General features: G+C 32.3%; 1 protein-coding gene across 2 annotated transcripts; it reads left to right on the forward strand.

The window, feature by feature from the left end:
• Positions 1-311: 311 nt before the first annotated feature.
• Arl6 (ARF like GTPase 6) lies at positions 312-26,596 on the forward strand. Of its 2 annotated transcripts, XM_026411053.2 has the most exons (9): positions 312-740; positions 3,060-3,129; positions 6,793-6,942; positions 12,034-12,095; positions 12,577-12,645; positions 15,246-15,340; positions 18,419-18,548; positions 20,217-20,272; positions 24,906-26,596. In XM_026411053.2, the coding sequence occupies exons 3-9, from the start codon at positions 6,820-6,822 to the stop codon at positions 24,929-24,931; spliced, it is 561 nt and encodes a 186-aa protein (XP_026266838.1). In that variant the 5' UTR covers positions 312-740; positions 3,060-3,129; positions 6,793-6,819; the 3' UTR covers positions 24,932-26,596. The 2 variants fall into 2 exon arrangements, with proteins under 2 accessions (XP_026266838.1, XP_077650462.1); XM_077794336.1 differs by lacking the exon at positions 3,060-3,129.
• The last annotated feature ends 845 nt before the right edge of the window (positions 26,597-27,441 follow it).

The raw sequence follows: 27,441 nt of genomic DNA on the forward strand, positions 1-27,441 counted from the left end.
CTGACCACATTAACAGCCTTACTGTCTTACTTCTTAGGAGTCAGTCGGAATAACCCAGGGGAGGATGGGTGCGATGGGCAGTGGGACAACTCTGGTACACATCTGTGCCTCAGGGGACACAGCTTTGTCCTGTAGTGCCAGGAGGAGGCGTTTTCTGGGTGCCACTCAGAGCGCTATCTACTACGAAGCCCGGGAACTGCAGCGGGAAACCAGCCCGGAGAAAGAAAGCTCACAGCCAAAGCGGAAGTAAAACGCTACCCAGCAGGCTCTGCGCGCCTACAACTCCCATCATGCTTCATCTGTGACTGCGAAGCTCCTCGCAGAAATCGGAGGCTCGACTTTTCACCTGTGCTCACATTTTCCTTAATAGAGTTCCTCGGCAGGTCTCTCGTCTTTCCCCGGAGCTCTTGGATCCCAGAAACAAGGGCGCCAAGGCTGAAACGCAAAGACCCTCAAGGAGGCGTGGCTTCAGGACCGGAAGAAACTCCTGTTGCCAAGGGAACGCCGCGCGCTGAGGCGCCTGCTCAGCCCCTGATGCTCTTGCTGAGGCTGAAGCTGCCAGTTTCCCCAACTAGTAGAGGCGGCTTTGCCCAAGACAAGGGGTCTTTCCGATGGAGTCCTAGAGAGGAAGGCTGAGGCACTTCCGTACCAGATTTCCTTCTCAGAAGCTGATACTAGCGAGTGCATCCATTACGGTTCCTCACAAGCTCCTGGGCCCTCCAGACCAGCTTCAAGATCAGGTATCTCCCTATTTCCCCAGTTTTTGTGGCCAGAGGTAAACCTCTCCCCCTTAGCTTTAGGAGTTCTCTTTACTCTTTCCCACGTTTTGTGCTCCACTCGAGTAGTTGTTTCTAATGTGTGAAAGATGGAAAAGGAGAATTGGACTTTTGTGGTGAGTACTAGGGACCCTAGAAAACGTATTGAACTGGTTTGGGCGAATAGTGTTTGGTTAGTTTTAACACTGTCCAACTTGAGCCTTTTTATGATTTATGGGGAATTACAATAGAAATTTCGCAGTCAAAAACTGAAAGTCAAATAAGCATGTTTACTTGGTGTAATAAAAGGTGCAAAAATTTACTCGACAAACATGTTTAAAGTTTACAAAATACCATTCATGGGTTTTCTCTGCCTGATCCTATCTCTGTCTGCAACTTAATTTCCAAGCTATTAACTGGATAATATCCTAATTTTTCTGGGCTTTTCTAGCAACGTGTAATCTTTTAGGAAGCTGATTCTCAGTAGCCAGGAAAAGGAAAACAGATGAAAAACTGAAAAGATAGATTGTAAAAAAAACCTTAAAAAGTGCATAACCACTGCTTTAGAGATCATCCAAAGGACAGAGAGGCCAAGCAACTCACAAAGTCATACATCCAGGGCCATGGCCAATACTCAAACCCAAGTATTCTAGATTCAAGTACAGAGTTGTTATTACAGCAAATTGATCTCAGGTGTCTTAATTCTGCCACTGTCTGTTTAGAAAGTAAGATTTTAAGCTAAAGTTATATTTTGTTTCTAAGCTATCAGATAGTGGTGCTCTGCCTAGCTAACACTTGCCAATCTCAATATCAGCTTTCTACTTTTTGCCTAAAACAAGACTATAATTTTCTCCAAAAATAAGCTTTAGTACAGTTTTGATAATAAGAACAACTTGGAGAGTGAAAAAGGCTAAGTGTACTTTGTGACAGGTGTCTCATTTTTTTAACTGTTTTTTATTATCCAACTCTGAATGTTTAGGTTTGCTATGGTCAGATTGGGATAGTCTTTCATCTATTATAGTGTCTCAGTCTGAGTGGTGATGGGGGAGGGGTTTCTTCTTAATAAGAATTACCTGGACTAATCTCAGATTAGTCATAATTAGCCTTTGAAAAACCTTATTGTTGTCCAAGATCTTTCTTTCTGTAAACTTAAACAAGAAGAATGAAAGAAAAAAGAAAAACATGAGATAAGAAAAATTCTATAGAAGCACAGAAATTTTCATAGCAGATTTTTATTTATAACTGAAGTGAAATCTTCTGTGGAAAGTGTGCAAACCATTTAATAAATCTATCATATTCTGAAAACATACCAGTATGAGAGAAGGGCTTTATCAAATGTATTATAAAGGGAGGTGAATTAAAAGATTGTAGTCCTGATCTAGGTATAGACAGATCCATAAAAAGAGAGTAGATCAGGTTTCCCAAATTATGTGCAATTGAAATACTTCCCAACAAAGTTTTCATGGACAGATATTCATCAAAAATACTACTGGCTTTATATACCTCTTGGAAACTTGCAGTCCATATGCTAAATCATATTAAAGAGTTTCAGGAGTATGGCCCTGCAGAAACCTGTTTAAATTGAGAGAATACCAAATTTCTAAAACTTACATAATCTTGGAAACCTTTTAAATATAATTCATAAAATCATCTTCCAAAGAGTACTATTTGGAATATGCTGAAATACAGAATCTACTAACACACCCAAACCTGTATAAAAAATATAGAATGTGAAAAAAAAGTTGAGAAAAAATTAGTCCATCTATAAGGGTTGGTAAAAAAAAAAATGATACCAGAATAAAATGACTATCATTGTATTAAAGAAAAGAAGCCACAGCCCCTTCCCTGCCTCACTTCTTATACCCAGATGTTTCAGGCAAAACTTAAACTTCAAAAACTTCAAAATCATTATTTTCTTCAAAAGGCAGAAAATATTTTGGGGTTAATATGTTTAAAATATTGAGGAGGAAAAGTATTTCTGGGCCTAATGCTGAAGAAAGAAGCTGGAGAAAACATTATAAATATTACGGGATAGAAATTAAAACTCCTTTACAGCACAAAACAACATAAATAATAGTAAAATTTTATTGGTTAAAACTATGCAATAGTATGGTATGGCAAGGGCTCTCACATGCCAATAGTAAAAAGTAATCAGTAGAAAAATAAGCATCAGAATATAGCTGATAGTTCACAAAAGAAGAAATGTTAATGGCAATTAAATTCTGAAATGATGTTCAGTTTCATTAGTAGTGAAATAAATACGAATTTAAACAATACTGAAATATCATTTTTTTTTACTTTTAGATTAGCAAATATTGAAAAATTAACCATAACCTGTGTTGATAAAAGGAATAGAAAGCTTCATCCACTGTTGGTAAGTGTTGTTGCAAGTTTCTTAGAAACAAATCCTCAGAATCTATCAGAATTTAAAATATGATTGCCTTTTGATGCAACAATTCCTACCTCTAGAAATATATTTCTAAGAATGTATAGTAGGTCTGAGGATGTAGCTTAGAGGTAGAGCATTTGACAAGCATTTGTGAGGTCCTAGGTTTGAATGAAGGTTAAGAAAATCTGTAAAAAAAGATCTTTATAATTGAATATTGATTAAGGAATTAGATTTAAGAGTGTGATGACATGGAATTTTTCTTTTTGAGTGTGTTCATTACCAATATTTATTAAAAATAAACTTCATGTACACTAGGAGTACAGATATAACCAAGGTAGTGTTAGAACTCAGATCATGATACCGCAAAGTATTGCATCTTGAATTTCTGAGTACCTTGAAGTGAAAGACTTTGGAAGGGCCTGGGAAGCAAGATTTTCCTGATTTTTTTTTCCACTTCCTGTGTCCTGCCTATCTGTCTCCCCAAAGAGAAATGAGAATTATTCTTCCCCAAGACATATCATAGAAACTAGAACTCCTGTCCCTCAAGCAAACCATAAATCCTATCAAGGTCACTTTTCCTCCTCCCTTGAAGATCCTCATTCCAGTGAGGTCCTGCTCCATACCTGCACAGAGTGACCAAGAAGAATCTGAATGGACAGGGCTAGTTGGGTTTCCCTCTGTTACCATTAGATCATATTCTTTTGTCCAATCAGTTTACACTCTGTTCATATTTCATGGGACCTAACAAAAAAAATAGAAAATTTCACTGAGTCTTTGGGTCTTTATTTCTGAAGGCTCCTATGTCATGTAAAACTTTGAGTAAAAAATAGCTTTGTTATGCTTTTCTCTTGTTAGGGGAAAAAATGCTGTAAATGGACTTAATTTTGATAGGTAGCAAGGCGACATGGATGATAAGAACATGGGATTAGGGGATCTGAAAACTACTATTTCTCAATAGTGACTACTTATCAGAAACACTGTGTAGCTTTTAAAACTATGAATGCCTTTATCCCATTCTCAGAAACTCTGATTCAGTAGTTGATTGCAAAGTGCAACCAGTGTTGAAAATCAGAGCCTATTATAGGAATAGGAATCTATAAAAGATATCAGTTGTATCTTCCACTGTGCTTTTAATACACTGTGCTTTTAATAAATGTTGAGTGACTTTAGTTATTTTTTACTTCCTTCCTTTATGCATATAGACAGTAAACTTAAGGATGGAAAATTATAATTACTGAAAAATAAAAAAGTATACATAAGGCTTCATCATAGTTATTTTTGAAGCAACTTCAATAAATACGATTACATCCTTTAGAAAAACTGACTTCCTTTTTCAATTGTATATTGAAAAATATTTCAGTAACAAATGTTAGTAATTGTGAAAAGGAATGGAAGTCAGAATAATGATGAAAAATGATTAAACATTAACAGTGCTTTATAGTAAATGGAGAAGATATGAAAAGTGGTCATAATTTTAAAAATATTTTAAGTCGTATGGAATACAAAATAATATAAGCATTTATATCATTTATATCATTTATTCAGTGTAATAAAGTAATAGCAAATTTACTTCGAATTAAGATGATCTGTGTGAATTGCTTCCTATCAGAAGGTTAACTTAAAATAGATTCTACAAATACCAGTCCTTTAGATGATATTCAAAGGAAATTTTGAGTGGGATTTGTACCGCTAATAATAAAAGTCGATTCACTTGGCACAAATGGAAGTACCTGAGGTCAACCCATCCCTTGGATAAGACAAAATTAGCTCTGTTATAGAACCTACTCTTAAATGGGGGAGTGGTGCCTTCTATCTTCTGTACCTCATTGAAATTCAGTTTTGAAATTTATAAACTATAATGATCTCCCAAAGGACTTAAGGAAAATGTCAATTTTGCAGCATCCTTTCCCATGCAGTTATCTTGGATGACTCTTATTGGTTAGTTTTGTACAGCCTTACATCATTCAAGGTTTGGTCTTGCTTAGGATGGTATGGAATAAAAAATACTGAAGAAGTTGGCAGATAATAGGTTTCTGGAACTGTAGATGAAGATGAAAATAAATTGAGAGTAATGTTTAGAGAACTTGGAAAATGAATATTCAATGAGTAATGGGAAATATTCACAGGTATTTTGGGGCAGTGCCTGTAGCACTTGAGGGTTGGCAAAAGGAATATCTCTATTTTCTTATAGAGTCGGGTGATCTGAGAGGTGAGGAATCCAAAACAAGCTCCTTTGAAAAGTTTCATTTAGAGATCTGAAGTATAAATTTAATAGCATCTTGGATAGGAACACCTATAAAGTTTTCACATAGCAAAGATCCTGTCAATAGCAATTTTACTTGACTTTGTTTTTTATTTTTTATTTATTCTTTTTAAATATAGCTGACAGTACAGTGTATCTTGACAGATTATACATACATGGAGTATAATTTATTCTAATTAGGACATCATTTTTGTAATTGGATTACTGGTAGAGTCTTTTTTAAACATTTGATTTAGAAAGTGCTATAGTTTGCATCTTAAGTGTTCCCCAAAAATCCATGTGCCAAAAGCCTAGTCCTCTGTAGCCTACTGAGCAGTCTCAAACATTGAGGGCTGCCCTGAAAGAGATAGTTGGACCCAACCCCTTCTTTTTTCTCTTTTTCACATCCCAACTGTGAGGTGAGCGGCTTTGCTCTACCACATGTTCCTCACTATGGTGTACTGCTCCACTACAGGCCCAAAAGTAATTGGGCCTGTATCATTTACTGAAATCTCCAAAATTCTAAAAATAAACCTTTCTTTATATAAATTAATTTATCTCAGGTATTTGTTATAGCAATAGAAACTAACAGAAGAGTTGTTTTGTTTTTTTTTCTAAAAATGAATACAATTGAACAAATGCATACTTTAAGGAAAAGTTAACAAAAAATCTTTTAACAGTATTTGAGAAAATAAAAATCTAATATTAGTATTTACTTTCTTATTTCTATGCTAGTATTATAAAGTTTTCTTAAAATAACAGAAGGATGTTTCAGGTAAATTATAGTTAAGATAATAAATTTAGTAAGATTCAATAAAAGTGTGATAGTGTTTGTGTGTGTGTTTGTGTGTGTGTGTGTCCATTAGTTCAAAATGGATTTGTGATGACTTGCAAGGATATATGTAAAGGATGAGGGGAAATAAAGATAAATATATCAGGATGGTTTATTTCTATTGATAGAAAACCCTACTCAAACTGAAAGTAACCAAACAAAAATAGTAAACATTTTATATCTTCATAGTATTACAAAATATAACAATGCTCTTATATGTCATAAAGATTTAGTTAGTGATTCAAATGATATAGGCAGAAATCTCAATTTGAAGTGTTACTATTGGCAGATTTCATATGATAGTGAGGCTGACCACATCTTCTTAAATATTGTAAATTGAATGAGAAATGTGGTTCTTTCAAGGGCATTGTTCTATGTTGCCAAAGGCTATAAGCTGCCAATCTGCATTTTATTTAAGGCTTCTTTCTGGTAATCAGCTTATACTCTGTTTACTAAGCGTAAAGCTACATTGACATGTTTTTTACATCAATGTGTGTCTTTAAATTTTTAATGCAGATATCAATATTTTCCTTACTTAAGGTGCCTTTAGATAGTATTTTTTTTTTCCTTGCAGCCACTTTGTATATATTGGAATAACAGTATGGGATTGCTAGACCGACTTTCAGGTTTGCTTGGCCTGAAGAAGAAGGAGGTTCATGTTTTGTGCCTTGGGCTGGATAACAGTGGCAAAACAACAATCATTAACAAACTTAAACCTTCAAATGTAAGTATCTTTGTTCAATGCAGTGTGTATTTTCTGCTACTAGAAAAAGTTAATATGTAGAATTATTTTGTTTGATATTATAATTTTCTGTAATCATGTTATGAATCTTGTTAATCTTGAAATACTTTAATAAGTATCAGTGAACTACAATTTGCTGTGTATTTTATGTTGCATGTATATAAATCTTGGTTATTAAACTGGAATATTATTTTAGTTGGTTTTTTTTTTTCCCCTAAAGATCTTCATAACTTTCTCAACCTTACTTTCAGGTTGCATTGCCTTTTTTTTTTTTTTTTAACTTCCCTCTTTATGGGAGATGTAAAACAAAGGGAAAGAATGAATGGGCATTTTTATAGGTTCTATGAAAATTAGACACTTTTCCCCAAAAGTGTGATGTACATATCATTTGTAGTGGACAGGAAGACAGAAATAAGCATATGAACAAATTATTTTAATAATTAAAACATAGGTAAATCTAACACATTCCACACATGATATATACATTCCTACTAAGTTTTGCTACAAGAAAACTCACATAATAGTGCTTTACTAATTTCTGATAACCACTTCCTGAACCATAGTCTTTAGGCAGCTATTCTGTCTCAGAAAAATAATTTGCTTTGCCCTTTTTTGTGTTTCTTTTCAAGAATCTAGTTGCAGCTGTCATTTCCTTAAAAGATATGTTTATATTTCCTTTTAAATTACAATTTTTTCCTCCAATTCCTAGCAATCTGAAATTATCTTGTATATTCATTTGCTAACTTCCTTGTTAAATTTATCTTCAGCATAATAGAGCACTTAACTTGTTAAGCACTGAATTATAAATATCTAGAATAATGCTCAGCAATTAAGTATATTTTGGGGTGATAAATTGATAGATGATGTTTTTGGTTTTGGCCAGGGAATTTTTATTGATAGTCCAAGGATATTGGATTTTACCAGATGTTATAAAACTAACTAAATAGGTTCTTAGAAGTCTGTTTCATTCCTGTTAGGGTTGATCCATCCCTAGACTGTCTCGGATGATCTGTTCCTATACCTTTCACTTGCTTTATATCATCCCCTGACTAATTTAGAGAATGGCCCAATACATTTGCTCATGAAGAGAGCGGAGAGAGATTAATTTTGGAGATTTATCTTTTGGAAATACTTTAGAGGAAAATGAGTTGTACATGATCTGGAAGCTCTAGCCCCCATGTATGTTCTATCCTGATTAATTTGTGGAGTATCTTAACTTTGATGGAGAAGAAAAGAAAGTTAATGAATTTTACATCTAAAAATAAAATACCATATTAAAGGGGAATTTGTGGAGAAGCTGAATATTTGTGGAGAGGTTAGCTGAATGTTCTAATTATAATTCAATGAAAACAAGGTTACTGTTTTGATTGTATTTTCTGAGATTTCTTTAAGCTTTAACTTCCTCACTTTTTTGTTACTGGTATGTTTTTCTTAGGTAATAGCTGATGATTTTATCATGTGACTGACACATTGAGAACCCTTAAAGATGGTGGAGATTTTTTTTGGACAACAAAATTAGGAAACTATTTCAAAGCTTGTGGGAGGAATCCTAATATATGAGGCAGAAATCTTAGTAGCAGAAAATAATTTTTTTGAACAAACAAGTAGGAAGGTATTTTTGAAAAATACTATGGCAACTCTTAAGATGGATGAAAGAGAAAGATGAATAAACTTCAAAAAAGCAAGACCAGGGTACTTCAGGGGCAGACTTTTTCACTAATGTTACTATTAGGGTACCCAGACCCCAGTGATTTTACAGCTTCAGTGTTTTCATTTGAATTTAAATTTCCCAGAGTGAGCATAATGATGTGAGGCAAAACTGGAAAGGGATTTCTTTTTAAGCTATATTTGTGGTAGTATGGGAAATAAGTGGAGGCAAGACTGAATGAAATCAGTGAGACTATGATTATAATAACAGCAGACATTTGTTGCATATTTTAAGACACAGTATTGTTTGTTTTGCACCCATTAGTTTAATTTTCATGATAACTTTATGAGCTAAGGATAGTAAAAAATATACCTCACATTTAAGAAAACTTAGTCTTAACTAATTTGTCCAAGGTAATTCTATTGTCTCAATAGTCTCTTAATTGGCTATGCTACCTAGATTCCTCTCATTTCAATCAGAATAGCAACAATCAAGAATACAAGTAACAAATGTTGGGAAGGATGTGGAGAAAAGGGTAAATTCATAGGTTGCTGGTGGGACTGCAAATTGGTGCAACCGTTATGGAAAGCAGTATGGAGAGTTGTCAGAAAACTTGGAATGGAACCACCATTTGACCACTCCTCAGTATATATACCCAAAGGATTTAAAATCAGCATACTACAATGATACAACCACATAAATGTTTATAGCACCTTAATTCACAATAACTAAGCTATACAACCAACCTAGATGCCCTTTAACAGAAGAATGGATAAAGAAAATGTGGTAGATATACACAATGAAATATTTACTCAGCCATAAAACATAATGAAATTATGGCTTTTACCTGTAAATGGATGGATCTGGAGACTATTATGCTAAGTGAGATAAGCCAATTCCACAAAACCAAAGGTCAAATATTTTCTCTGATATGTGGATGCTGACACAGAACAAGATGGGGGGTAGGGGTAAAAGTTCAATAGATTAGACAAGGGGGAATGAAGGGAAGGGAGGGGGACAGGAATAGGAAAGAAAGTGGAATTAATCTTACTTAACTTTCCTATGTACATATATAAATAAACCACAGTGAGTCGTGAGTCTCCACATCAGGTACAACCACAAGACTAGGATTCTAATTAGAATAGGACGTGTTTCGTGTTTGTATTCTCTACTGTCATGTATACCTAAAAAGAACAAATAAAAAGGGACTATTGTAGTAATTCAAAGCAAGAAATAATAAGGACCAGAATGAAGTGAGATAGAACCTGTAACGAGAATGATTTAGAAAATGATTGTATATGGAATGTAAAAAAGGAAGGATTCAAGAATAACTTTAAAGCTCTGGATCAGAAAATAAGTAGATGTTTTATTCAAATGGGTGAATAATTTTGATGGTAGAAATGCTAAGAGACATTTGATGAGTTTTCAGTAAAACGCATTTTAATTGCCTGTTCAACTTGTCAACAGATGTCCTGCTGTACTATTGTCCCCTTGCAGTCTTCATCACACAGAACTCTCTGCGTAGGCTTTCAATACCTACCTTTCTTACCTAAACATATACAGCTCTTTTACTTATCCATATACTTCAGACAAGCAGGCCTTATACTTTTTCTGAGTGTCAGGTTCCTTCCTGCTCTAAGATCATTGCTGCATAGGCTAAGACAGGAATGTTTTTTGCCAAGAGCTTGTCATAGCTTTTCTCTTTCATGGCCATTTACTCTTGTGTTGGATGTCACTCTCTTAGAGCAGTCCTTCCTGAGGACTCTACTGTGCCACATACCAGCCTTCCTCTGCCCTGTTCCCTTTCACTCCAATCACCTGTCTTTGTACTTATCACTGTTCAAAATTGTATTTATCTGTTATTAAGTTGTTAATTCATTTACTTTCTCTAGATTATAAACTCATTGAGAGCAGGGACATGTGAAGAATAACAAAGACAGACAGAAGCAACAAGGTGCAGGGGCAAAGTAAAAGAGCTTCTCATCTGAGCTGCCAGCTTTATTTATATCTATAGGCTACATTAGGTCATTGACATCGTTAGTACATATTGCTCATTGTAAAAAGTTACTGTTATGTGGGCAGGTTTAGGCACAGTGACACATTGGTGTTGTCTAAGAGAGTTCCTTTATTCCCAGAAGCTGAGTATTTGAGATTAAGGTCGAGGCTGATAAGACTCTAGCACAGAGCCTCCTCTCAAGGACATTGAGCTAGGCATTGACCATGTATTAGTCATCTTACTAGTTCCAGGGAGAAACTGTAGAATATTCCAAATGTGGATAACAGGATGCCTGTTACCCTCCATGAGTTTGCTCACCAGAGGAACGCTGCCTTGTACATACCCACAGCCAGAATCCTTACAGGGACAGTCTAGATGTGAAATCAAGGTGGTATTTGTATAAACTTAGTAAATATTCGATGAAAGATTAGACAATTCCATGTATGAACTCAGGGTGATATATTAGACCTGTTAAAAAACAGATAGGGCAGAGGGGTGGGAGGGGAAGGGAGAGGGCTGAGGTTTAGCAATGATGATGGAATGTGATGGACATCATTATCTAAAGTACATGTCTGAAGACACGAATTGGAGTGAATATACTTTATATACAACCAGAGATATGAAAAATTGTGCTTTATATGTATAAATATGTATATATATATATATGTTTTAATGTTTTAAAAAGGATTAAATATTGGGACATTGTAGGATTTAGACATGGAGATGAGATCCCAACAGATAAAACTGATATGTAGAATTGAAGTCTATGTATATGATTATGTCTCTGTCATAAAGTCAAAGAAATTAAAGCAATTTAAAACAAATTTGATGAGATGAATTATAAGGTAAAATCATTTTTGCTTATGTGGATACATGACCTAACCTAGAAGCTGTATTTGACATCTGAAGCAAATGATGATTGTAAAATTGATGATACACTGTGCCTACTATAAGCATTTTTTGTCAAAAAAATGCTTATAGTAGGCACAGTGTATCATCAATAGAAAATTCCTGAGTTAAATCAATAGATGAATTTATTACCTTACTAAAAAAGTTTTTTGCTCTCTATTTGTTGCAAACTGGCAATTAAAAATCCCAAACCAAATAAAACAAGCAAAAAACCAAACAAACAAAAACAAAAAACCACAAACATTTAGAAAAAAGAAAAAGAAAACTTCAAGTCCTTGGTAACTCTTAATAAAATAAAATGTGAATTAAGACATGGATGTTATGCAGTTAAAATCAGTATAAATTTTAATCAGCTATAAAAAATTTATACACATTGATCCTATTGCAAAAGTTATAATTTGTTTAATGCTGCCATCTCCTTTGTGACATATTTTAGAAATATAAAATATGAACACTTTTTTTCACAAGAAAAAATTCTTTGTTAATTGCAATTTTCTAAACTTTGTCTTTTCTCTTATAGGCTCAATCTCAAGATATAGTTCCAACAATAGGATTCAACATAGAGAAATTCAAATCATCCAGGTAATCCCCTTTATCCCTTTGACTAAAAGTCATAGATATGATTGTGTCAATACGAATCCCAACATTATATATAGCTATAATGCACTAATAAAAAATAAATAAAGTTATAAAAAGAAGTTGTGGATAAAAAGTAACCATATTCAATCTGCCTGAGCCTGATCATCCCTCCTAGTCTTAGAGAAAGTAATTTATTTTAGAAACCTGTAGATTCTAATACTTTGTACCACTACCTCTGGTTTATTGTTCAAAACATAGAATTTAGATTCTAAGTAACCTCATTAGCAAATAAAGTATCTTTTTGTGTTATTCATTACAAAAATCATACGTACAAATTCATTTTTTGGAACTCTTAAAAATTGGCCCACATTGATTATTATATAGCAAGGGTGATTTCTTTGAAAACAATTTAAAATACTAAATAAATGTTATACTGTAAGTTAGTAGCTTATAATATAGTCATACTTCATACTTTTTTTTTAAGTTTGTCTTTTACAGTGTTTGACATGTCAGGTCAGGGAAGATATAGAAATCTCTGGGAGCACTATTATAAGTAAGTATGTTTATGAATATTGTTTAATTATTATATTAAGGTTTAATATAATATACTATAAGCACATTTTCTAATTCAAATGTAATATGATTAAGCACATTTTTTAATTCAATGCTTCAGGTCCTTCATAACATTGAGCTTTTGCATGTGCCATTCTGTTTTTAATGTCCCATTTTATCTTACATATTTTTAGTTTATGATTAATTTATTCATGCTTTAAGAATTTGCTCAAAAGTCACCTCCTCTGTCACTGTTTCCTTGTTTATTCTTTCCCCTGTGTTTGCCCACTACCTTATCCCTTTACATCTCTGTAATCTTACTTACTATTATCTCAAAGTCAAGTACTGTAGCTGCCTCCCTAATGGGATTGTGAACTTATCTAAGGATGAGATGATTTCCTTTCTTTAAGGCTTAGTATGATGCTTAGCATGTAGATAAAATATTATTACCAAATTTAGTTAAAATAATAGTACTAACAGTTGATCTGTTTTTTCCATGAGCAATTTTAAATAGGATATTTTTCAGCATAAACAAATAAGTGTTCACTAGTTACTTCAAATTAACAGCTGTCAAGTTATTAGAATCCATATATGTTATACTTTCTCAAGATTTGCATTTGGTGTTAAATTCATTAACTTCTAATATTGATAGAACTTTTGCAGTATGTATAAACGTGGTGGTATAACCAATGTTATCCTGCAATCTGTACATGTAGGAATAAGAATTCATACCCCATTTGAAACAAATGTATGATATATGATATGTCAAGATCAATGTAATGTTTTGAGCAACTAATAAAGTTCTGATGTTTAAACCCTTCCTCCCCCTCAAAAAAGCATTTTTGGAGTCTGAAACGTAAAAACAGTATTCTCCGACTAAATTCCCTTTTGATATTATGAACTCCAGCTTTGAAATGGTATAAGAAGACTACCACATCAGATTTAGATTTAATAAGTTGATTAACTCTTTCTTGCAAATATAACAAATATTATATTCCTGGGATATGAACAAAAGGAGATATTCTTTTCAGTAAGTACTTTGAGTACATTGAAATTATTTAAATATGTAGATCCAGAGTACCTCTGAGGTAGAAAAAAAGGAGAGCACTTCCAATTCGAGGATCATTTTAGAAAAGGAAAAGTAACATGTTTATGGTATCCTGCATTAAATTCCCTGGGGAATTTGATGATGATGATGATGATGATGATGATGACGATTTTTTATTTTTATTATTTGAAAATCTAAATTTTCAGTACATGATTTTTATTCTTCCTTTAGTTAGTTGATAGAAATTCCTTTTAAAATTGAATTAAAACAAAATATATTCCATGCTTTTATAATTATGTTAAAATGGATATTCTATTGTCATGTATAACTAAAATGAACCAATAAAAAAAAGAAAAAAGTAAAATCAAGGATTTTTAAATACTGACCTTCATATTCGAAAAATGTTTTCAGTTTACAGGTTAAGGAGTTTTGTATAATTATAAATTATTTGCTTCAACTTGAAAAAAAAATACTTATCTTAATTACAGAGAACAAAAATACAGGGAAAAATAATACTTAAAACAAGAAAAAAATTTTCTGATTTCAACTCCTTTTACTGCTTTTGAAAGAAATTAATGAATTCGGGAACATTGTGGTTAAATTGTAGACTGAATGGTAAATATGTTTGTTGTTGAGAAGCCTACAATAATTAGTTTCTCTATATTTTTCTAATTATAAATAATAAATGTATTTTAACGTATTAGACTGAAAAGGTTAAAAGATTAATAATGCATACAGTAATAATTATTTTTACTATCAAAACAAAGCACTCCTATGAGAAAGAATGTCATTTGTTTCTTCAGAGTAAGATATATATGATCCTCCAGTTAACTTTTTTCATAAACCTTAGCTATAGTTCACATTACTTTAGAATGAATTCAGAAATAAAATGACTTGCTCAAAGTAATTGAACATTTTTAAAGCTCTTGATATTTCCAATTGTACTGGCTTCTATATACACTAGTAGGGTGTGGCTGTGTTAATCTGCATTTTCATTTTTTTAGATGATAGGATAAATGGTATTTTAGAAGTCTGATTTATTTTTATTCATTTGATTATTAATGACAGTCCAATAACAGAATGAAGTCCAACAACACAGGTTTATTTGATGGTGCATACAATATATTGTAACCTTTGAAAGAAGGGTACAGAGGAATCCATGATTTTTGAAATGCTGATAGGATCATTAAATGAGTTCAGTGGCTATCACCTTTTTTAAATGTAAACTAGGGTAAAATAAAAGCTATTTTTAAGTATTGTTTCAGGAGACTTTTAATTATATTTATGTATACTTGTATATACAATTCCTGCATCTCAGTGTAAAATTAGTTTTTCACTATGGTTTATGGTAAAAAGAAATTTTGAGAAATGCTATTGGGAAGCTTTATTTTTTCATATAAAAGTACAAACCATACTACAAAAAAAGAAGGCAAGGTATAAAACATCAGGATTCCATTTTAAATACAGATATAGATGTTCATATGTGAAAATACACAAAATGTCCATTGAATTATACCAAAATAGTATATTTTATTTTCTATTTTATTATGCAGAGAAGGACAAGCCATTATTTTTGTCATTGATAGTAGTGATAGACTCAGAATGGTTGTGGCCAAAGAAGAGCTTGATACTCTTCTGAATCATCCAGGTATGTCTGTCTTTCAGTCTGTGATCTCTGTGTTTTAGGATCTATTTATGTATGTTGTTTTGTTATTAGATAAAAACCAAAACTGTTGCTTATACTGTCTAATTACATTTTATTTAAAATTCTTGAATTTTAAAATGTGCTAGTTATACAAAATTTAGAATAGCTTATGTCATCATATTGTTTAAATTTCAAAGCTCTTTGCAATGTTTTCTGAGTCTCTAACATTTCCACAAGAACAAAAATGTCATGTCAAACACAGTGGCCCATGCCTGTAGACCCAGCTACTTAAGAAACTTAGGCAGGAAAATCTCAAATTCAAGTCTAGCCTTGGCAACATAGTGAGACCCTGTCTGAAATAAAGTAAAAAAATGTCCTTCTTTCCCAATTACATAAATAATATGTGCCAACAGAAAAAAATGAAACAGAAAAAGAATAAAGTAAAAAATCTATATATTTCAACAGCCATTAAGATTAATTTGGTTACTTTTTTATATGTATCACTCCTTGTATATCTGAATTTGTGAGAGTGTATGTATTACGGTTTGGATGTAATATGTCTCCTAGAAGCTCACATGTGAGACAATCAGTGAATTAATCCTAATAGGGATTAACTGAGTGGTAACTGAAGTGGTAGGGTGTGACTAGAGGAGGTGGGAATTAGGCCATGGCTTTTAGGTATCTGGCAAGTGAAATTCTCTCTGCTTTCTGATCATGATGTGAGCTGTTTCCCTCTGCACACCCTTCTGCTATGGTGCTCTGCCTCACCTAGAGCCTCAAGGAATGGAGCCAACCTTCTATAGACTAAGACCTCTGAAACCATGAGCCTTAAATAAACCTTTCCTCCTTTACAATTATGCTGCTCATATCATTTAGCAGCATATAAAACAGGTGTGTGTGTGTGTGTGTGTGTGTGTGTATGATCACAGAATTTCTTACATATTTATTATGGATATTCTTTTAAAACAAATCTTTTTTGTTTTTAATCTCCAACTACCAGCTCCCCACCCCTTTTTAACAGACTAGTATTAACAACTTGATATTTTTTCATTCATATTTTTTAAATGTGTCATGTGTATGTATGTATGAACACACACACACAAAAAAAAATATATATATATATACCTATGTAGATTCCAAAGATATCTGTAAGATTGAGGGCTCTTGGAGCTATTGTTGTTTACCAAAATGGGATCATATTTATTAGACTCTTTTGCATCTTCCCATTTTCAACACTACATGATGGAAATACTTCCAAGTCAAATTGTATGATTATGTGATCTTTTTAAAGATCCTTAATATTATGTACTATGAGTATACCATAATTTATTCAGTGACTTACCTATTGATGGATATTTTTCCCTTCCCTTTCCCCTATTACAAATAATTCTTCAGTATATTATGAAATTCTAAATTTCTAGCCTTATTCATGTCAAAAAGGTTTTAAGTAATCCTTGTGTTAGGAGTTTTAGAAGAGAAGGGTGGTTTTAAAAAACTGTAGATTTGTTAGAAATAGAATAGGAATACTGTAGAGCTTTCCAACCTTCTTGCTAAGCTAGGGACATAGTTCAGTGGTAGAGCACTTGCCTAGCATGCAGAAGGTCCTGTGTTTGATCCCCAGCATCGCAAAACTTAAATACATAAATAACTCTTAACAAATCTTGCTGCTTAACTAGAATATCTTTGGTGTTTTTATATGATGATCTCAAATTACCTAGCCTATATCATTTATGTATCATTTCCACTTTTAAAGCTTTTTAGTTTTGATCTGTGTTGAGAAGGCATTTTTGATCAAATGTTTCCTTTTTATTGATCTTTCTACCTATCCCTGCAAAGTTGTTGACTAATAAAATGAAATAGTTCTTAACAAAATCTGCCTCAAACACAATAGGAACCTTAGATTCTTGAACCAAAGCTTTGTCTGTATACCTTTTGTACTGATTTATTTAATTTATGGTATAAATTTTCAGGGGTGGGATTTCTCAGCTGAAATGCATATGAATCATTTTTTTAATGAAAGACATAAAAAAATCTTTGACGAGCAAAATAATGTATCATGAATGCTCAAAAGTCATGATGGACAAGGGAAAATATTTGCAACTAATATAATAGCTATAGGGCATACTACTTGTGTTCCTACAAATCAGTAAGAAAATAAAAAATTAATTGAAAACAGAGAAAGGCAATGAATTATCCAGATATAAGTGTAGCTAGTTCAACAGAAAAGGTACATTTAACATCTTTTGTAAATATTATAAGATTCGTGGCTTTTCTCAAAAAATACAAATGAACACATTGGGTTCATACTTTTTACTAATCATATAGCATATGGAAAAGATTTTAAAATTTTGGTAATTCTTTTTTAGCTAGGGAATGGAAACCTTTAATTTTATAAACTGTTGCTGAAGATTGATAGAGAATTAAGGAAAGATAGCCTTTGTTTAAAAATACTATCTATCAAAAAACAGCAATTTCCATGTCCTTTGACCTAGCAATTCCACTATCATATTTATTCTGTGGGAATACCCACCTTATATCCAAATGTATTCATTGCAGCATTGTTTGGGCTGGAGTTGTGGCTCAGTGGTAAAGTGCTCGCCTGGTATGTGTGAGGCACTGGGTTCCATACTCAGTATGTAAAGAAAATAAAGGTATTGTGTCCATCTACAACTAAAAAAAAAAAAAAAATTAAAAAGATTAGTTAACAAATACATTACATTTTTACATTTAATTGAATAAATTATGTTGCATAAGTATTAGAAGACAAAATGTAACAAGCAATATATTTGAACTTTTTGTATAGATTCTTCTTCCTAACTGCTCATTGAGTCCCCTTCTCCAACCTCATCTACCTTTGGTTTAAAGCTTCTAACCAGAAGGCAGATGGTCTTAGGAAGAAATATCAATAAAATTTTCCTTTTGCTCAAATACATGCTTGAAAGTATGTGCCTTTAAATGTTTATCATGTGTCATATAGAACAAATTAACTGGAAAACAATTTATTTTATTTTAGTTTTAAGAATTTGGGGCAAGGTGACCCCATAAGCTGAACTTGTAAGATAGTCTTCTTTTCTCTTTTAGATATTAAACACCGTCGAATTCCAATCTTATTCTTTGCAAACAAAATGGATCTTAGAGATGCAGTGACATCTGTAAAAGTGTCTCAGTTGCTGTGTTTAGAGAACATCAAAGATAAACCATGGCATATTTGGTAAAGTTTTATATTTACTTTATTTATCATGCTGAAAGATATCCAAGCTTCATTGTTTTGTTTCTGATCTCATTTTATAAATGACCAAGCAGAGTACTGTGTAAAGTAAGGATTTGTTTTACAGAATTGTGGCAATGCAGATATTCAGAAATATATTACTGTTAAAACCCTTTTAAATCCTTTTGGAGATAGAAAAATGTAAACACTATTATAATGGAATAATTTAAGTAGCCCGCTTATTCACCTGACTTCAACCACAGTGATTTCCTTCTGTATGTGGAAACATTCAACCATAATCCCATCTCAGGGCATTTATACTTGTATAGTCTCACCTCTCCCCCATCTGAATCATCCTCCAAAATATATTTTCTGTCTTGCTGTGGTACTTCCTTTAGGGCACCATATGACCGCTATTGTTTGTTTGTTTATTTTTAACTTGTCTTCTTATACTAATAAGTTCCGTAAGAGTTGAGATTTTGTCATTTTCTTTTTTCTTCTTCTGTAACCTCTGAAATAGTGATAGTACCTGGTAAATAATAGATACACAATAAATATTTGTTAAAATGAATAAATAGAAATAACAATTTTATTTGGACAAACTAATAAAGTTGAAATCTCAAATGATTAATATCTGAAATTATTATGCATTATTTGAAAAACAATTTCTTACTAATATATTATATATCTTTCTGTTAAAATGTATCAAAAATAATAACCAGAGGTTATATATTATTAGATAGTGTTAGTACCATCCACTCCTTTCTACCTACCACCCACTTACCTCTCCCTGCTGCAAGATGACCTTCTCTTACCAGAGTTTTCTCCTTTTTATAAGAGTTACAGAGACTAAAGGGAAAGGTTGAACACTAAAGTAGAGAAGAGGGAGTAAAATAAGAAGCGAGAATGTAGTAGAGCTTACATTAAGAGCTAGCCTTGGTGCTGAATGAGTAATTATATTTCCCCATATTACAGATGTTAAAATTAAAGACAAAATGTTAAGTAACCTAGCCAAGTACATGCAGCTCATAAATATAAAATTGTGATTGAAATCTACTGGGCTTCTTTTCTATTCTGCCAGCTTATCAAAGTTATAATTATGGGTTATAGATATCAGGTTACATTTCAAATAAAGTAACTCTTGTCATGTAGCTGTTTTACAGCCTAAGTCAAGCATTGTGTGTGTGTTTGTGTGAGTGTGTGTTGCTGGGGATTGAACCCAGGGCTTTGTGCATGCAGGGCAAGCACTCTACCAACTGAGCTATATCCCCAACCCAATTCAAGCATTTTTTTTTTTTTTTTGTAAGTAGCTGTTATTGAACCTTCAAGGCTAGTTGAAGTAGGATGGTAACTCTACAAACTTTACCACCACTGGAAGAATAACTCAAAGTTTACGTGTTGTTAATGTAAGTCTAAGTACTATTCTTAGAATAACTTTAGTGATATACTTTTCAGAATATCTATATAAATTATGAAAATGTTTTTCATGTCTTGGTTCTGAGCCCTCAGTCTTTAATTTCCAATTTATATTCAGTGTCATTTCTTAACTGGTTTTCCTTAAGTGTATATTACTAGAATGTATTAATTTGTTACATGGAAAAATTGTAATTTTTTATTCTTACAGTTCATTATGTAATGAAATGGATTTGTTTCTTATGGATTTTATTTCAGTGCTAGTGATGCCATAAAAGGAGAAGGATTGCAAGAAGGTGTAGACTGGCTTCAAGGTACATCACAAAGTACTGTGTATCTTCAGCCTTTGCTTCTTTTCCACTCATATAATTTTCTTGTCTACATTTTATTTTTATTATATCATTGCCTTTTTCCTCTTGTTTCCATCTGTTTCTGCTATCAGAAAAAACAGTACAGTAAGTATCCAATAGTTTGCTCCATTTACTTTTACACTTTAAGTTTCATATGTTATTTAAAGCGTTTGCCTCTTTACAATCAATATATATGACAAATCTAGAAAATAATTTTAATTTATGGCACCAAATTTCCATTAGAGCTAATAATTGAAGCACATTTGAAGTTTGGTATGATTATTGGGCTTCATTGTCAATAACTAAAAATAAGTGTGAATGACATGTATCTTCTAAGAATCAGGCTATAAATACTCCATGTGTAGCTTCATTTATATATAAAATGTATATAGAACTTTTAACACATGTTGAGTATTATAAATACTGCTATTCTATGATGCTTTATGTATTTGTAGTTCTGTTTGTTATTCACCAAAACAGTTATCATAGGTTGATGCCAGCCAATTATATCGGGGAATAAATTAAGATACATAATTTCCCTAATGTTACATTATCTACTATGCATGTAAAACAAGAAGATAAGTCCATGAAGCCAAGTTCTATAGGTATTCATTGCATAATCTTGGCAACCAGGTCAAAAGTTTTTTTTTAAATAGAACAACTAAGATCATTCTTAAGGGGAATCTTACTCTGAATAAAGGTAAATAACAAGATATAAATTCTAATTTTGTTTTTTGGTTATAAATTCTGATTTCTTCTACAGTGATCTTCTACATATTGGGAAAAAATAGCAAGGATCTAGCACATATACCCCACTAAGTTAGATTCTTAGATTATGGTAAAGGAAATGGTCAAGGTAATGGGATGAATTCCCACCACAAACTGATGGAGGTCAGATGAAAATCCAGAGAATGTACCAAAAGCATGTTTTCATCCCTCATTTCTTACTTCACAAGTTCTTACTGTTATAGTGAAGATATTATAGAATAGAAACCCTATGATCAATCATAATAAAGTTATTCAGAACATAGTACTTAACTGAAAATTAGTTTGTATTCATCTAGATTTTAAGTTAAGCTCTTAGGCCCTTCCCACCCACCTTGGCTTTATTTTGTCTGTAGCAATCAGGCCACTAGGTGTCAGTAAAGATCCAACATCATAGTACCAACTGCCAACTCCTCTTGACACCAAATTTTTGTTTCTTTGACTTTTCTCACCCATTAACTGTCTTAACTTCCAAGTCTTATGAAGGACACATTGTTGGAAATGCTTTTGTGTCCTTTTGTTATCATCTTACTTTATGTTCTCTTTACAACAGTCTTCACAAGGTAAGTGGTAGTATCCCTATTGTCTCTAAGCAGCATAAAACACTAGTAAAACACAGTGGGGTTCTTGAGTCTAGTAGATTTATTCCCCTATTTATTAATTAACCTCTTCACCTATTAGCTAACATCTCTTAGTGTCTTGTGAAGATAATTTTCTTCATCTGTAAAGTTTTAAAATGTCATAAATTATACAAATTAATTATATATTGTCTCTGTTAAAGTACTAAAGAAGTCAGTGAATGTTAAATTTACTCTTTTACCTAACTACACTATTTAACAGAGTATAAATTAGTAAATATATAGATAAAAAATAAAAAAATATATATATATCAGTTTGGTTTAAAAAGATTCTTTGTTCATATTTCTTATATAATAATAAATAGTTTGCATTTTGATGTTCCCACTTATATCCCTCTATTTGAAGAGATGAAATCCTATCTTGCAAAATAAATAATAGTAAATGCAAGAGACTAGTCTGTAATTGTTAAATCATTAGTTAAAAACATTTATATGAATCTAACTATGAAAGATGTTTTGAACTTTGATCTCTTCATTTTGCTTTTAGAATCTGAAATTTCCTATCATGATAAACAAAAAGACCTCTGGTTCATTTTGGACCAATTTCGTCTCATTATTTTAAGCTAAAATTTAGAAACATTTTTGTGAAATACTAAATGTTGCATATTCTATGACTCTATTCTCTTTTGGAAAGAATCTCATCACTTAAGCACGTATAACCACCCAAAGACAACCCTTGAGTAGAATATGAAGTGTTTTTTTAATCTTCCAGAAAATATAACTGAGCAATAAGTTTTCTAGCTTTGAAACTTTGAATAATGCTTAAAGATTATAAACCTTTTTGTTTTGTTTTATTTTGTTTTTGTGGTGTTGGCATTTAAACCCCAGAGCCTCATACATGGTAGACAAGCATGCTACCTTTGAGCCATATCCCCATTCTACTTCTAGATTTTAACATTAAGCTGTTATAAACTATGCATCTGGAAACTCCAGTGAAAAACAGAAGATAGAACACATACACAGTTTTATTCCCAAATCTCACTAACAATAAAGGGAACTTTTAAAAAGACATTAACCTATGTGGGCAAAATGAATGCAAGTGGTGAAAAGAACAACTGAATTTTGGAAGGTGAATCTGATGGATGTTGATTGATTTAACAGATCTCAGAAAGCTGAATCCCAAATTAGTACTGGGGAATGCTGGAAGGCAGCCTAATTTGCTTTGCAGATCCTCTTGAAAGCTCAGAAATTGGCGGAAATTTAAAATAAGGATGAAAATGGAATTGAAGAGAAAAGATATGGCTATATATCCTTCCCACAAAGAAGTTTGAAGGAATATCTGTATGGAAGTCAAGCAGAATATCTTTGGACTAGAAAACACCAGACATAAATGTGTATGGTAATGCTGAAGTGAAAGTGAGAAGTGACTAAAAGTTTCCATATCAAATATTGTAATTCTGTCTTCTACTTTTCCCAGGAAACACTGGAGGTAGGCAAAAAATAGGAAAAGTCATCTTTAAGGAATTAGACCAATGTAATGAAAAAACCTAAAGGTATTAATATTGGAGATTCCCACAGAAATGACTTAGCCAGACACTATAGTGAAGACCATATTTGACAAGTTCCTCACACATTTCCAAATTTCAGTGTGCTTTCTTAGTGTTCACATGTACGTATGAACAAGTGGCAAATGATCACCAGACATGCGGATGAAAGCATTGTGAAATATGGGAATGTAAAAAAACAAGAAAAGCAGGTTAGAAGACGTAGAACTTAGAACATTTTGAAAAACCGTTAAGTCTCCTCAAATAGGTAAGATGCTGTCTTCATGAATAGGACCAGGATACTACTTCTTGATAAGAAACAAAAAAATAATCCTTGGAAAATAAGAATAGAATAGAAAAAAATGGAAAACTCAACAAAAATAAATAAAATAGAGGCAATTTCCCAGAAAACATCAAAAGGATGAAGATTTGGAAATTGAAAAGAAAAGAAAAAGGGGTCATATTTATAAGGCCCAATATTCAACTAAGAAGAAAGTCAGAAAAAGAGAACAGAGAAAATAAAGAGTAGCAAATCATCAGTTAGAGCTTTATCAGAACTGAGTGATGAGTTTGCAGTTGAAAGTCCTTTTGAAAGCCCAGTGTAATGGATGAAATAATCCCCATCAAGGTGCATTGTTTATGAAATTCAGCTCTGATAATAATAGAAGACTCTGTAAGCTTCCTAAGGAAAAATAAATAAAAGCATTTTCCTATAAGGGTAAATAGAATAGCATCAGACTTCTCAAAAACAACAATTTAGAAGCTATAACAAAAAGTTCATGGAGAAAATATTCTCAGAACAATATCAACATATTGTGACAACAGAATAAAGACATCTTTGATTGTATAAAGTCTAGTATTGAAAGGAGCAGTCTTCAAAAACAAGAGAAAAAATCAAGAAGAGAAAAATAAGGAACATTGAAACAGAATAGGGGAAGGAATCTCATTTGTTAATAGATATTCTAAAATAATAATGAAAGGAAATCTCAGACTGACAGGAAGAGAGAACAGCTGGTCTACTTTGGAGAATTTTGTAGGACTCTAGGGAAGAATTCTTCAAGATGAATATGATGCAAAGTGCTTCATAATAATAAAGATTTAAACTGGAAGTATTGGGATTGGATTATTGTTAAAACATACATTTTTAAAAACCTAGATGGGTTAATGTGAAGGTGGGAAGTCAAATTACTACCTTGAAAGAAAACAATATAGTAGAGGAAAAGACAACTAACCAGAGTGTACCACCTAAATCAGCTGTGCATAAAATTTACATAGTCATATTGATAATGACTGCATCACTATGTTAAATTGATGGGAGTAGTAGAAATACAGTGAGGGTACAGAAGAGCAGCATGAAAGTGTAAGAACTGAAGCCTCATTATTACATTACTTTCAAGAATTAATATTAAAGTATACTTAGAAATACATAAACGATCACCTAAAAAGAGCTGCAAGTCCTGGATTCTATAAAGGGGAAAGAAAGATGAAGCAAGAAGCTGCTATTTTTCAAACAAGCCTTATAGAACTAGTTGATTCATTAACCATTTGTATGTACAACTTTGATTTTAAAAATATAACTATAGTATGAATTGTGTAAGAAAAACATGTACACATAGGGTTTTACCATGTTACACACATTTTTTATATTTACTTTAGAAAAGATTTTTGTCCTTCAGAAACTAATAATTCTTGTTTGTTTTTTGTTATCAGATCAGATCCAGTCTGTGAAGACATGAAAAGATAGGATCTAGAAACCTCAACAATTTTGAATCCAAGGAATATATTTAATATAAACGAAGTACTTTAAAATCTTTTAAAGGTGTGTGTACATCCAGGAATACTTTATAATATTCTGTTTGCATTAATGGACTTTGAAGAACTTTTTAAGACCATAGGAATTTCAGGTATGCTAATCTGGCTATTTGTTACATAAAAACTAAATCTTTCCTCAAAAGGAATCCCTAGAATTATCAACTTTTTGGTAAAGATCTACATTTGATTGTAATCAGAATGTTTGAAAGAGTTATGAGCCATCTCAATATCCCATCATGATTTATGATCTTTAATGTATTTTATTTTTGTCTTTTTAAATATGTAGTTTATGGTATGATTTTGCAGTATGAATTGTGCTTTTGAAAATAGCTTTAAATATTTATAAAGGACCATGGATAATTAATATATATTAATTTTTTAGTATGTGTCATTATCAATAAAACAAAAAAGGCAGTTTACCAACTTGCATGGTTTGTTTTTGCTGAAAAAAATAATATTGTGTAATGTGGTATTTGGTGTTTTACTGCCAACATTTGTACATAATCTGAGGCCAAGATAAACAAATTTTTTTTATTCAATGTGTTTTAGACATCTCTACCCTGAACAGTCAGGCATAGTCCCAAGGCAATGGTGATACAAAATACGTTAAGTCATTCCTTATTTTCACAGAACTTAAAATATAATGAGGGAGAATCTGAGCACCTTTTCAAACATGGCAAATAATTTCATTTTATTAGCTGAATGAAAATATTACATCTTTAGATTTAAAGTAAAACAGTAAATTAATGTTGGACTTTAACAATTATCATAAATTGTTTTTTCCTTTAAAATGCCTCTGTGTTGGTCACTTTTCTGTTACTGTAACAAAATTCCTGAGATAATCAATTTTTTAAAAAGGAATAGTTTATTTTGACTCACAGTTTTGGAAATTTCAGTCAGTGACTAGCTCCATTGCTTTTGGGCCTGTGTCAGAGCATCATAAGGGGAGCATGCCACAGAAGCTACTCACCTCATGGAAGCTCCGAAGCAAGAGAGTAAGAGGAGAGTCTCTGGTCCCAGTATCAAGTACACACCCAGAAGGACCTCACTTCCTTTCTCTATGCCTCACCTTCAAAGGTTCTGCTACCTCCCAGTGGCACCATGGTCTAAGATCTAAGCCTTCAATACAGGGGCCAATGAGAGACATTTGAGATACAAACAATAGCAGCCTCCAAATGACTATAGTAGTACCTTGTTAAAATATGCCTACACAGACTTGAAAGTAAGCTGCTATATAAATGTTCTTTGGAATTTTAGACATCTCAAGCACACCAGTTGTGTTACTTTTCACAACTTAAAGACCACTTAAACTGTGAACTATAAATAGAAGATTTTGTTTTAAATTAATCACTGAGAAACAGTTCATAAATCAGTGGTATCAATCCTGAAAACATTAAATATAAAGAAAAACAATGGAATGTATAGTATCTTAAATATCCTTAGCTATGAGAATGATAAAAACAGAAAGAAATACAGAGGGTTAATAATACCAATGGGTTTTAGTAACCACAATAGTGATTTTTTTTAACAGAATTCTTACTAACTTTAAAACTACAGTAAAAGTTCTATAATACAGTTTCTCAAAATCCAAAAATACCAGCTATCTTATATTTGTCAAACTGAAAGTTATTCAGAATATTCCAATGGTCCAACATTTTGCCAGCATCTCATAAATTTTTTGATAAGGATAAAAATGATCATTGATCTAGAGTTGCCTCAAATATAGAAAAGACATTATGATGAAAAAACAATGTGATTTAAAAAAAATGATATAACTAATTTACAGGATAGAAAAAGACATTCAAATCCTCACTTACCATAAGCAATAGTAACATGGGCTGGGGTTTGTGCTCAGTGGTAGAACATTTGCCTAGCATGTGTGAGACTGTAAGGTGCTAGGTTTGATTCTTAGCACCACATACAAATAAATAAAAATAAGTGTCCATTGACAACTAAAATATATATTATATTGTATAATTATATAATATATATATAATTAAAAAGAAAATAGTAACAACAGTAATAATTATCACTATAGGAATACAAAATCAAGAATCAGATATTATTACACATTCAGAATTTTACACTATTTAATCCTCACAATAACCTTATGTGGTTAAGTTCTGTTATTTGTTATATGGATTAGGAAACTAGAACTTAAAGTGGTTATGTAACTTGCTGCAGGTCACAACTAGTAAATGGTGTTACTGAAATTCAGTACCCCACAATCTGTTTAAGAGGGATGAGTCAAGAGAATTAGCATAGGTATTAGAAGTACAGATTTATCTGCCCCAAAAAATGACTAAAATGTCTGAGAAGACCAGGATGGAGCCATACTATGAAGGTCAGAGGCCAGGGACTACTGTCTGTTTTTCACTTTTTTCTTTTGTTTGTTTGGTGGTGCTGGGGATCGAACCCAGGGCTTTGTGCATGC

Source organism: Urocitellus parryii, chromosome 2, assembly GCF_045843805.1.
Source record: "Urocitellus parryii isolate mUroPar1 chromosome 2, mUroPar1.hap1, whole genome shotgun sequence".
Classification (NCBI taxonomy): Eukaryota; Metazoa; Chordata; class Mammalia; order Rodentia; family Sciuridae; genus Urocitellus; species Urocitellus parryii.

What these genes read in the sequence shown, in the direction of transcription:
- Arl6 (XM_026411053.2), top strand. Translation starts at nt 6,820, where the DNA reads ATGGGATTGCTAGACCGACTTTCAGGTTTGCTTGGCCTGAAGAAGAAG. An exon ending in ACAAACTTAAACCTTCAAAT is followed by an intron (nt 6,943 to 12,033) that starts GTAAGTATCTTT and finishes TTTCTCTTATAG; the next exon opens with GCTCAATCTCAAGATATAGT. An exon ending in TACTCTTCTGAATCATCCAG is followed by an intron (nt 15,341 to 18,418) that starts GTATGTCTGTCT and finishes TTTCTCTTTTAG; the next exon opens with ATATTAAACACCGTCGAATT.